Below are 13,210 nucleotides of genomic sequence, written 5' to 3'. Positions count from 1 at the left end.
TTTTCTTAATGTAGGCATTTATCTATAAAATTCACTTTCAGCACTGCTTTTGCTGCATGCCATAAATTTTGGCATGTGTGTTATTTTTGTCTCAAGATACTTTTTGACTTCCCTTTATTTTTGTTTGTTTTTGTTTTGTTTTGTTTTTGAGACAAGGTCTCACTCTGTTGCCCAGGCTGGAGTACAGTGGTGCAATCTGGGCTCACCGTAGCTTCCCAGGCTCAAGCAATCTTCCCCAGCTCAAGCAATCCTCTCGCGTCAGCCTCCCAAAGTAGGTGAGACTACAGGCATGTGCTACCTGTAGAGACAGGGTTTTACCATGTTGCCCAGGCTGGTCTCAAATTCCTAAGCCCAAGCCATCCGCCCACCTTGGCCTCCCAAAGTGCTAGGAATTACAGGTGTGAGCCACCACACCCGGTCCTAACTTCTCTCTTGATTTCTTCTTTGATCCATTGGCTATTCAAGAGCACATGGTTTAATTTCCATGGATTTATGGATTTTCTAACTTTCCTTCTGTTACTGATATCTAGTTTCACATCACTGTGGCTCGAAAAGATATTTCATATGATTTCAGTCTTCTTAAGTTTGTTCAGACTTGTTTTGTGGCTTGGTATGATATATCCTGGAGAATGTTCCACACGTACTTGAGATGAATGTGTGTTTTGCTGCTGTTGGATGGAAAGATCTATATATGTCTGTTAGGTCTATTTGGTCTATAATGTTGTTCAAGTCTGCTGATTCTTTTTTGATTTTTTTTTTGTCTGGATAATATTTCCATTGTTGAAAATGGGGTATTAAAGACTCTTACTATTATTGTATTGCTATGTATTTCTCCTTTCACTTGTGTTAATATTTGCTTTATATATTTAGATTCTCCAATGTTGGGTGCATATGTATTTACAATTGTTATACCCTCTTGATGAATTGACCTTTTTATTTGTCTCTTCTGACAAATTTCAAAATAGACTGAAAGTCTATTTTGTATGATATAAGTATAGCCACCTCTGCTCTCTTTTGGTTACCATGTGCATGGGACATCTTTTTCTCTCTCTTTACTTTCAGCCTATATGTGTCCTTAAAGCTAAAATGAGTCTCTTGTAGGCATCATATATTTGGATTTTGGTGGGATTTTTTTTTCTAATCCATTCAGCCACTCTATGCCTTTCGATTGGAGAATTTAATCTATTTACATTTAAAGTAATTATTAATAGGTAAGGACTTACTGTTGTCATTTTGTTTATTGTCTTCTGTTTTATAGTTTCTTTCTTTATTCCTTTCTTGCTGTCTTCCCTTGTGGTTTGATAATTTTTTGTGATAGTGTGTTTCAATTTCCTTCTCTTTATCTTTGATTATCCACTACAGATATTGTTTTCTTTGTAACTACCATAAGGCTTACATAAAACAGCTTATAGTTATAATAGTCTATTTTAACCTGATAGCAACTTAAATTCGATCACATACAAAAACTATACTTTTACTCCATCCTCAATATTTTATGTTAATGTTGTCACAATTTACATTTCTTAATATTCTGTATCCACTAATAAGTTATTGTAGCTATAATTATTTTTAATGCTTTTGTCCTTTAACTTTCACATTAGAATTAAAAGTGATTTATACACCACCATTATAATATTTGAGTTGTCTGGATCTGACTATATATTTTTTTACTAGTAAGTTTTATACTTTCATATTTTTTCACATTTCATCCTTTTATTTCAACTTGAAGAATTCCCTTTAGCATTTCTTACAAGGCAGGTCTAGTGGTAATGAATTCTCTCAGTTTTTGTTTGTCTGGGAAAGTCTTTATCTGTCCTTAATTTCTGAAGAGCTTTGCTGGTTAAAGCATTTTTGATTGGCAGGGTGTTTTTTTTAATCCAGCACTTTGAATATATCATCCCACTCTCTACTGCAAGTTCTTGCTAAGAAATCTGCTGATAGTCTTTTGCAGGTTCTCTCGTACGTGATGAATCACTTTTCTCCTGCTGCTTTGAAATTCTCATCTTCAACTTTTGACAATTTGATTATAATGTGTCTTGGCAATGATTTATTTATGTTCAATCTAATTGGAGTTCTCTGGGCTTCATGGATCTGGATATTCATTTCCCTCCCCAGATTTGAGGAGTTTTTCTATCATTATTTCTTTAAATAAGCTTTCTGCTCCCTTCTCTTTCTCTGCTCCTTCGTGTACTCCCATAATGCATGTATTGATTAATTTGATGGTGTCCTATAAGTACCATAGACTTTCTTTATTCTTTTTCATTCCTTTTCTTTTTGTTCTTCAGGGTGACTAATTTCAAATGACCTATATTTAAGCTGGTCGATACTTTAAAATGTATATGCCAATAGAAGCCACCCATGGTGGCACACACCTGTAGTCCTAGCTATTTGGGAGTCTGAGACAGGAAGATCACTTGATCCCAGGAGTTTGATACTGTAAAACACTGTGATCATGCCTGTGAATAGACACTACACTCCAGCCTGGACAACAGAGCAAGACCCCTGTCTCTCTTTTTAAAAAGGTGCCAATAGAGAAGTTGGAGGCACTAAGAAACATGGAACAGTCAAAGGAATTTTCACTACTTTCTAATTCCTATTCAAAGCAATGCCAGGCATCATTCAGATATTATCTAAGTAATTAATAGATAATATGGTTAATTTTATATGTCAAATTGGCTAGGACACAGTGCCCAAATATTGGTCAGGCATTACTGTGAATGTTTGGCAAGAGTGTTTTTCAACGATTTTACATTTAAATCACAGGACTTTGAGTAAAGCAGATTACCCTCCATAATGTGAATGGCCCTCATCCACTTATGTGAAGGCCTGAATAGAACAAAAGGCTGACCTCCCCCAGGGCAAAAGGGAATTCTCCAGCAGACTGCCTTCAGATTTTATCTGCAACATCTGCTCTTCCTGGTTCCACAGCAGACTGCCTTTGGACTTGAACTGCAGCTCCCTCTCTCCCTCTTGAGTCTCCAGCCTGCTGGCTTCCCCAACTTATTTTGGAATCACACAGTTTCCACAATCACATAGCCAATTTTTAAAAATATACCTGTTTCTTTGGAGAACCCTGACTAATACATTACCCTGCATGCCTTCCTACCTTCCTCCAAAGTTGGGAATTGTTCACTGCCCAGTTGGGCTCCCAGACAAGCAAGGTTCACTTGGTGGGTAAGGCAGATGAAGGGTGCATGTCCCTAACCCATAGTCAAGCTTCTTGGTCATTTCAGAAGTAATGGACTGTTTCAAAAGGAGACCATTGTATAATCCTTTTTATTTACTCCCCTGAAGCAGAAATTGTAAACCCATGACTATATCCAATTATAACTCTCATTCAGAATATTAAAACTTGTTTTTCTTTGTTCTTTAGTGAAAACACAGGCAATGTCCCAGCACAATTCCTAACAAACAGGCTTTCCGTATGAGACACTGGGGAATTTGCCTCTTCTCCATCTTTGCTGTCTTCTTTCTTTCTTTCTCTCTTTCTCTCTCTCTCTTTCTTTTTTTTTTTTTTTTTTTTTTTTTTTTTGACAGAGTCTCGCTTTGTTGCCCAGGCTGGAGTGCAGTGGCATGATCTTGGCTCACTGCAACCTCTGCCTCACAGGCTCAAGCAATTCTCATGGCTCAGTCTCCTGGGTAGCTGGGACTACAGGCACCCATCACCACAACTGGCTAATTTTTTGGGTTTTTTTTAGTGGAGATGGGGTTTCACCATGTTGGCCAGGCTGGTCTCGAGCTCCTGACCTCAAGTGATCCACCCACCTTAGCCTCCCAAAGTGCTGGGATTACAGGTGTGAGCCACCACCACCACCAGCCATCTGTAATCTATCTTTCTTAAAAATGAAACAAATATGGGCCGGGCACGGTGGCTCACACCTGTAATCCCAGCACTTTGGGAGGCTGAGGCAGGTGGATCACGAGGTCAGGAGTTCGAGACTAGCCTGGCCAACATAGTGAAACCCTGTCTCTACTAAAAATACAAAAATCAGCCAGATGTGGTAGCACACACCTGTAATCCCAGCTACTTGGGAGGCTGAGGCAGGAGAATCGCTTGAACCCAGGAGGCAGAGGTTGTAGTGAGCTGAGACGGCACCATTGCACTCTAGCCTGGATGACAGAGAAAGACTCTGTCTCAGAAAAAAAAGAGGAAACAAATATGTATATAACTGACTCAAGAACAGTAGACAACAGTCACAATATTTTAATTTCATCTTTCTCTGGGGTCAAGGGGTGGAGAATGGTCCTAATGTCATCCCAAAACAAGATCTTTTTTCCAAAATAGTCAATTTTCTCAACACCATTGGGTCTGTAATGCTTCCTTTATCTTGAACTAAATTCTAATAAATACATAGTACTATTTCCAACATCTCCCTTCTACTCTATTGATAAGTGTGACTTTTTTTGCACCATACCAGACAGCTTTAATTATTGTAGTGATTAAATTTAGTTTCATAGGTGGTTAATAAAGCCCTGACTTTATTGCTTTTCTCTCTCAAACCATTTTTACTATTTATATGTGTGATTTCCCAGATGAACTTTAAAAGTCATTTTTTCAAGGTCCAAGAAAATTTCCATTTGGGATTTTAATTGGACTTGTGCTAAACATATAAATTAAATGGGGAAGAGTTGGAATCTTCAGCATAGTCAGTCTTTCCACTAATAAATATGCCATTTATTCCATTTTTATTTAATGTAGCTCAATAAAACCTCCTAGTTTTCTAGGCTTCAGCTCTATACATTTCTTGCTGATACTCTCCTTTAGCAGAGCATATTATGCTTATAATTTGTCTTGTTATGAGATATGCCCCCAATCCCTATATGAAATTTGGAGCTATGGATTCTGCTCTCAAAGAGTTTAAACTCTAGAAGGATGTTAAGTAGCAGAATATACACCAGGTACATCTTCAGTTGTCAGCTCAGCCACCAGAAAATCACTCCACTCTTTTCCTCTGGCCACTACTTCCTTCCTATCCTATTGTTACAATAAAGGAGTTCCTGGCAGCTCTGTCACCTAACAGCTGACTGGACTGTGAATGGGCACCTGTCCCAAAATGATACAATGAATTCTTTCCCTGGGACTTTAAAATTAAGAGATCACCACCTCGTCTGCCTCTAGGTGACCAGATTGGTAACATGGACACACTGGAGCTACTGGTGCCATGCTTTTCCACATGGATACCAGATAAAGGGAGGAAATGAATCTGTACAAAGAAAGAGACCAACAAAGTAGACACAGAGAGAAGAGAAGTAAGCATCTGAGAGAAATACCCAGTAATGTTTGAGTCTCCAATTTTGACTCTTTTCAGACGTTCAGCTACATTCCTGCCCTTGAGCTCTCAGAAAAGTCCCAAAAAAAAGGCCTCTTTTTTTTTTTCTGACTCAGGCTAGCTGTAGTTTATGTTACTACAACCAAAAGAGCATTCCTAATACAGACAGAAGGTAGGCAGGATCCATGTTTCATGGGTTTTCAGGCTCCAGACCTAAAAATTCAAACCCAGAAGAGACAGAAAGGCTAGAAGAGGGCAGACAGACATTGGGAAAAGTCTAGAGAAGAAACAGGCTAAAACAGCCCCAGGCTTTATTTGGCCATCACATTTACTGTACCTCCAGGTCTGTCTGCTCCTTCCATCACACTAGGAAAGGACTGAGCCCACACCAGGGAGTAAGACATTGATGTTAGATGAGTCTTCAGCAGAAAGTGAAACATCTTCAGTCTCAGAGAAAACAACTACAGAATTTGTACGGTACTAGACAAAAATTTCCATCTTTAGCCTTCAAAGTTTCAGAAGTTCCAAAAACTCTACTATCCTTTGAGATGGAGTCTCATTCTATCACCCAGGCTGGAGTGCAATGGCTCAATTTTGGCTCGCTGCAACCTCCATCTCCAGGCTCAAGCAATTCTCCTGCCTCAACCTCCCAAGTAGCTGAGACTACAGGCACATGCCACCACACCTGCTAATTTTTGTATTTTTTGTAGAGATGGGGTTTCACCATGTTGGCCAGGCTGGTCTTGAACTCCTGACCTCAGGTGATTTGCCCACCTCGGCCTCCCAAGGTGCTGGAATTATGGGCGTGAGCCACCAGGCCTGGTCTCTATTATCCCTTTAGGGTTGGATAGCTGAGCTGGAAGGAAGAAGTGAAGCAAAAGGAGGAGGAACCTGAGAGATGGGGGTGATGGCAAAGTCTAGGGAATACACTTTACCAGCCAGCATGTGGTTTGTCCTGCTCTTTTGTCCCTCTGCTACAAGATCGGCCATGTCCTAAATGGAAGCTGCTCTGTCAATCTGAACATCAGAGTGAAGATGACATGGAGAGAGGCAGCAGCTGGCCCATTACAGACATGTATAATATTATGAGCATGTAGCTTTTGTAGAACTGGAGGTCTTTTGTTGTCACCACATAATCTGTCCAATCCTGACATACACACAACTTGCTCTGAGGGTGTGAGTTCTATAAAGGCAGACCATGTCATATTTGATTTGTACCCCCGGCACCCAGCACAATGCTAAGCACACAATAAATACTCAAGTAATATTGGATGAATGAAGCCTTTCTAGACTTCATCTGTACAATAAAGAAGTTGGAGTAGATGTACTACAGGGTATCTTCAAAGGCTAGCATGCCATGATTTCTATAATTTCAGAAATAAAAGGTTCTGTTTCCTTCTGAAACACCCACATGCCAAAGTCCCATTTCAGCCTGAATTCCTTGCTCTTCTAAGAAAAAGCCTTTGTACATGGCTGTATATGCTTACAGGATTGCAAGAACTGCTTAAGGTTTTAAAATCCAGACTATACAGGCAAGAAATTAAATACTAAGAACACCTTATCTGTCTCTGAGTATTGTGACCCTGAGTGATGTCTCCAATCCCTACCCACTGTTGCCGCTGACTTGGGCAAGTATACCTGCTGTTCAAAGACCATCTGAAATTACCTCTAAGAAGGAATTGCTTTGAAAATGAAGCTTATAATTAAACAGCAATTGAAGTTTCCTGTGGTTTTATGTCTGGGTCTTATCTAATGCCTAAGTAGATAAACTGCATGGCTTAAAAATCAGAAAAGAACTGGATGTTTGTACAAGTGACAGGAGGTCTCCACTCAGCAATCTTGCTTCTTTAGGACCCAACTTTATTTCCAGCACTATTGTCAAAACACGTCCACAACACTGACATCAGCTCAGCCCTGCAGAAGTAACTACAAGAGAACCAAGGAACATTAGAGCTAAAATGAATCTTACCTAGCACCTCATTCAAAGTCTTTGTTTCATTAAGAAGTTGAAACACAGGAAGGTAAAGTTATTTTCCTAGGGTCACCACCATAAGAGGGGATAATCAAGGGACTTAGGAGGTAAAACTATAATGACTTGGGTGACTTACTGGACGTAGGCTGTTAGGGAGAGAAAGGAGTAGAGAACAATTGCAAATATTCTCAGTTGGCAAATGGAAGCAATGATGGGGTTGGGTTTGGAACATAATCCCAAAGGACACAATCCCAAACCCCACAATCCCTAATGTTGAAATCCCCATAGATCAAAATCACTAAAGTCTAAATCCCTGAAGTCTAAAGTCCCTAGCAAGTGTGAGGTGTCTGCATACCATCCAGATTAGAGATATCAAGCAGACAGTTGGATATTATAGATTTGGGGCTGAGGGAAAATGACAAAGCTAAAGAGAGAGTTTTGGGAGTCATCAGCCTATTCAGGCTGTTCGAGGCTATTATAGAATGAGAAGAAAGAGAAGAGAAATCAAGAAAGGGGAGAAGCAAGAATAGAACCCACAGAACATCAGTATCTAAGGGGTTTGTTAAAATAAAAATAAATAAAATAGGAGTTTATAAAGTAGCCTACAAATAAGTGACCAGGGAGATAGGAAGAAAACTAGGATAGAATGGTGTCAGTAAAAGAAACGGTTTTAAGAAGGGAAAAGTTTTCAATAATTGTAACACACGTAGCGAGCTGCTTCCCCAGTATTTAAAAGGAGCAGTATGCTGCTCCTTTTAAACAAAACCCTTTTTTCAGACCATCAGTGGATCTGGTAAATAAATAAACAACAATTTCCCAGGTACCTTTGTATCCCAAAGCTCATCCATCTCTGGTCAATTACAGGCAGATGCCTATCTACTTGGGGGGGCTGCCAGGAAATTTATTATTGTCCTCATACAAGTGGCCAAAGAACTGGCACCTCACTTTTACCCTTTGCATTTTCTCCTTTCTTCCCTCCTAAATGATTCTATGCCTAAAGGTGCAGCAGCTATCTAACGGTCATGAGTACAAAAGATACAAAATAGATGATGGAGAGGAAAATGAGAAGGATCTGCTTCCTGATCCACCCCTTTGAAAGTGAGAAAGTTGGGAGTTGACCTTGGCTCCTCCCTTCATCTCACTTCACTGTGCTCCAAGACACTTCACTCAACCCTTAAATACCCTCAGATCTGCTTCCTTCCAACTCCTCTACCAGCCCGACACTGTTAAGGCCACATCATGTCTTGCCCGGCTTACTGAACTTCTCAGCTTACTGAACAAGACTCCCGGCTTCCAGACTTACCAGCTCCAACCTATGCTCTCACCTGCCGCCCCTTTCAGTCAAACTGGAATGTTTTTATATTGATCTTTGCTTAAAATACATCAAGCGTTCTTCATTGCCTAGTGGATAAAAAGTCCTTAGTCTCACAGCCTTTATGATTTGTTTGGCTCCTGTCATACATGATGAAGACACTAATTATGATGACAAATATATATACATATACATGTGTACGTGTGTGCATGTGTGTGTAATTTTTGTACACAGACTATGTACCAAGCATTGTGCTAGGAACTTTACGTTTATTTAATCCTCACAATGTTTTCTCATATATTTGGTATTAATCTCATTTTACAGATAGGACGACTGATTCTCAGAGAGGTTAAGTCACTTGCCCAGGAATATACAGCTAGTTTAACTGGGGAAGGCCTGGATGTGAAAATTCTTTCCAGTAAATCAGTGTCTTGACATGAAAGCATGTACCGCTCATCAACCTGTTCTCCACCGCCCTCCTCTATCCTAAATGGGCAGCCCTGTTGAAGAATCACAGCCAAAGCCAGTCTTGCCCCCCGGGGCCAGAGGAATCCATCTGCCTCTGCCTACCAGAGCGGGAGGAACGCAGGCTCTCAATGCCTGCTTCAGCAAGGGAGGAGAGAATCGCCCAGAGCTGAGCGGCGTCGTAGGGTGGTGGTCCTGACCGGTCAAGGCCCCTTCTCCTCGTGAACTGGGGGCCAGGGAGCCCTTCTCCCTGTCCCCCTGGCACCACAGCGCTGTAGAAGTGAAATCCCGGCTCCAAGGTCACCCTCTCCCGAGCCTGGAGCTGGAAAGCCACGGGGACTCCGGGGACTCCCCCAAGGCCCGGACTAGCCTGGCACCCACCCCTCACCACTAACCCACTCCGCCTGGGCGCTGGTTCTGTGCGCTCCCGCGGCGCAGTCGCTCCGCTGCAAGAGCGCTTTCGCGCGCCGCCACCGCCCAGAGCCGGGACCAAAGCAGTCCTCGGGCACCGGCTCCCCGAGGGACACACACCCCCCCGCGCCCCGAGTCGAGGGGTTGAGAGAAGGGCGGTCGGGGAGCCCCTGGGCCTGCCGTCAGTCACCCGGATTTGTAACTGGAGAAGGGTGCGGGTCCCCGAGGGACATCTCCAGCTGGCACCTAACTCCTCGGATCCCGGACTGGGGGCCCGAGCTCGGATATTGCAACGGCTGCCCCGTGGGCAAACCGACCCTGGTTTCCGACTCCGGCCACTGGCAGCCTCGCGCCCCAGACCCTTCCCGGGCACGGAAGCGGGTCAGGTCGCCCTGCTCAGCCTCCGGAACGGCGGCGGCACAAACCCCGGCCGCTCCCAGCAGCCCCGACGAGACCCCGGGCAGCGCCTGCCGCCGGGTGGCCTCCCTCTGGGGCTGACCCCCTCGCGCCCCCGCGCGTCTGTCTGCGTTTCTGAGCCTGCTCTGACAGTGATGTAACAAGGCCAGGCTCGCGCCGCGTCCCCTCTTTCCCAGACTCCGTGCTCCCTCCTCCTCCCGCGCCCCGCGCTCTGCGCGCTAAGCTGGCGCCGGGCTCCGCTTGCACAGCACCGGGACCGACGGGCACTGCTGGGAGAGCCGCTCTCCCACGTTCCACCTCCCCGATGCAGAGTCCGTGGGGGAAACCAGGCTTTCCTCCCAGAACCAAGGGAGCGAGTCGAGGGGGCAGCTGCTGTGGAGGCTTCTGAGGAGACAGCCTGGCTTCTTTCCCTACTTCCTGGAGAGGGCAGGAAACCTCAGGTACCTCGTTGACCCCAGCCGGTGCGTGTTGATATGAGAGAGAGACGGAGGTTGCAATAGTGAGAAGAAGAGAGGGAGGGCACAAGAAAGGGAGGGAGGGAGAGGGGACGGAGAGAAAGAGTAGAAATAGAAACAGGGAGAGATTGCAAGAGAAACGCAGAGAGAGAGAGATAGAGAGATTGCAAGAGAAACGCAGAGAGAGAGAGATAGAGAGATTGCAAGAGAGATACAGAGACAGAGATCAAGACTGAAAGTCAAGAAGCAAGTCGGAGACAAAGGGCAAGAGAAAGACAAGAGTTGGTGGGTGGGAGCTTGACTTGGATTTTTTTTTTAACGCACTGTGGTTTCATCTCTGACAGAATAGAGGAACGCTGCTCCCTGGTCAGCAAGCAGCCCCCAACCTGGATGGAGTGAAAGATGCGGCCTGATGACATTAACCCGAGGACTGGGCTGGTGGTGGCCCTGGTCAGTGTCTTCCTGGTCTTTGGTTTCATGTTCACCGTCTCTGGGATGAAAGGGGAGACTTTGGGAAACATCCCCCTCCTGGCCATCGGGCCAGCCATCTGCCTACCAGGCATCGCAGCCATTGCCCTGGCCAGGAAAACCGAGGGATGCACCAAGTGGCCAGAGAACGAGCTGCTGTGGGTCCGCAAATTGCCCTGCTTCCGGAAGCCCAAAGACAAGGAGGTGGTAGAGCTGCTGAGGACCCCTTCAGACCTAGAATCCGGCAAGGGGAGCTCAGATGAGCTGGCTAAGAAGGCGGGCCTCAGGGGGAAGCCTCCCCCACAAAGCCAGGGTGAGGTGTCCGTGGCCAGCTCCATCAACAGCCCCACACCCACGGAGGAAGGAGAATGCCAAAGCCTCGTCCAGAATGGGCATCAGGAGGAGACGTCCAGATACCTGGATGGCTACTGCCCCTCGGGCAGTTCCCTCGCCTACAGTGCCTTGGACGTCAAGTGCTCAGCAAGGGACAGATCTGAGTGCCCTGAGCCTGAGGATAGCATCTTCTTTGTGCCCCAGGACAGTATCATCGTTTGTTCCTACAAGCAGAACAGCCCGTATGACAGATACTGTTGTTATATCAATCAGATACAAGGCAGGTGGGACCACGAGACCATCGTCTAATCTCTGCCTACAAAGGTGGCTGGATTGATAGAATATGACTAAGCCCAGCTCCCCGTGGAAGCAAATTGCTCTGCTTGGAGAGCCTTCACACTGTTAGAAATTGACCTGGTATGTGATGGGTGTGATAACCTCTGGTACCCGAGAGTCATGTAAATAGGCATGTTGGGGACACATCTTAGGGAAGGGCGATGAGGGTTAAGGACACTGGAAGAGGCAGTGGGTAGGAAAGGAAGCTACTCCAGTTGCTTCTTAACAATTTACACAATGTTAAATGTTTTGTAAAATAACCCAAAAAGTGCTATCCAGAACCAGCTGAGAGCAAGATAAATCTAGAGTGGGCTGCAGATGTGAGGCATCAAATGATGCATGAGCTGACCATAGGGAAACTGAAGCTGCTTTATGTTTGAATAAGTTGAAAATAAAATTAATGATCCGTTATATAAAGTAATTTTTGCCTGGTTAAAAGCTTATCACACTTGGTATTTGCTGAAAGAAAAAAAAATCAAGATATAAGAGTTAAACCCTCCTTAGATGGGATGGTTTTTGGGAAAAGGGTAGTTAAAGACAGTTGGATTATGTAACTGAGTCTTGTGGCATTATTGTCTGACAAGATCATGGTCTCTAATAAAGTAAAATAAGTGTGAGCAGCTATGTGAAAAGTTAACATTTTTAGATGGCTATGTTACTTCTTAAACTCTTCGTTTAAATCCATTTATTGCATCTTTATCTGAAATGAGTTTTTTCTAAACATTTACTATCATTCATGTATTATTTCCTTACCAGGTACAACATTATTTGAAATGATACTTTCATAGATTGGAATTTGTTTTCATCAAGACAAAATGAATTTTACATATATATCCAAGTCTTTAACATTGGCAGACATGTACTGATAATTACCATTCCTATATACCTTTTAAAATCTGAAAACTATAAAGTCTACACATTAGCCTTGAACATTGCACATAATTTGTATGAAATGCAATGGTTAAACCTTTGGAAGTGTCATTATTTGTACATTTGTTCAACTCCTCTCACAGACTGTAAATGCCAGTGAAACAAGAACTCATCTACTAAATTTAAGTGAAGCCTAGATTTTATTAAGCTCACCTGATCAGTGAACATTACATGATAAAAGTCTCTTTATTTCATACATTTTTGCTGCTGAGGAAAACAACAAATCACAATGATATCCTAAAATGTGCTTTCTATTTCACTTGCTCAACTGCAATAGATAAGAAGGCTATCAAGCAGAATGCCATTTGATCCCCGGTGAAGAAAAATATGAATTATATATAGGAATGGTGATAGAGTTCATCTTGAAGATCAGAAGTATTTTGTATCCTTCAAAGAATGATCATTTTAAGTGATCATATAGTCTTAGTCACTTTCTCCCAAAAGGGGAATTGAGGACAAAAATTTGGGCATATATGTTTTGTGTATTTCAATTCCAACTCTGCAATTCTTTCTTAAGTATAGCAATTGTTCTGTCTTAAAAATCATGGTATTTTTAAAAAATCATAATTTTCAAGTCAAGTTCAAGATCAAAAATATGTAATTATTTTAGTAGGGCTTAAATATCAGAAATGAGATGCATGATCTTGGGCAAATTTTATCTTCTTACACCTGAGTTTCCTACTCTGTGAAGGGAGAGGGAACTGATTTACACTTGATTATTTCTATCATTCATTTTCAGTTTAAATATTCTATGGTGTTATGTCAAAGGCATTTTATATATTGCCAGGAAATGAGTTACAGCAAAATGCATGCCAAAGTTATGAAATTTATGATAATTATG

At 42.9% G+C, this 13,210-nt stretch overlaps 1 protein-coding gene across 2 annotated transcripts; it reads left to right on the top strand.

The window, feature by feature from the left end:
- Positions 1-9,149: 9,149 nt before the first annotated feature.
- TMEM215 (transmembrane protein 215) lies at positions 9,150-11,860 on the top strand. Of its 2 annotated transcripts, none has more exons than XM_001157004.5 (2): positions 9,150-10,287; positions 10,647-11,860. In XM_001157004.5, the coding sequence occupies exon 2, from the start codon at positions 10,705-10,707 to the stop codon at positions 11,410-11,412; it is 708 nt and encodes a 235-aa protein (XP_001157004.1). In that variant the 5' UTR covers positions 9,150-10,287; positions 10,647-10,704; the 3' UTR covers positions 11,413-11,860. The 2 variants fall into 2 exon arrangements, with proteins under 2 accessions (XP_001157004.1, XP_009454713.1); XM_009456438.5 differs by having other exon boundaries at positions 10,043-10,308.
- The last annotated feature ends 1,350 nt before the right edge of the window (positions 11,861-13,210 follow it).

This window comes from Pan troglodytes, chromosome 11 (genome assembly GCF_028858775.2).
Source record: "Pan troglodytes isolate AG18354 chromosome 11, NHGRI_mPanTro3-v2.0_pri, whole genome shotgun sequence".
NCBI classification, from domain to species: Eukaryota; Metazoa; Chordata; class Mammalia; order Primates; family Hominidae; genus Pan; species Pan troglodytes.
The sequence above is the reverse complement of the archived record's forward strand: the minus strand, read 5'-3'. Positions and strand labels throughout refer to the sequence as shown.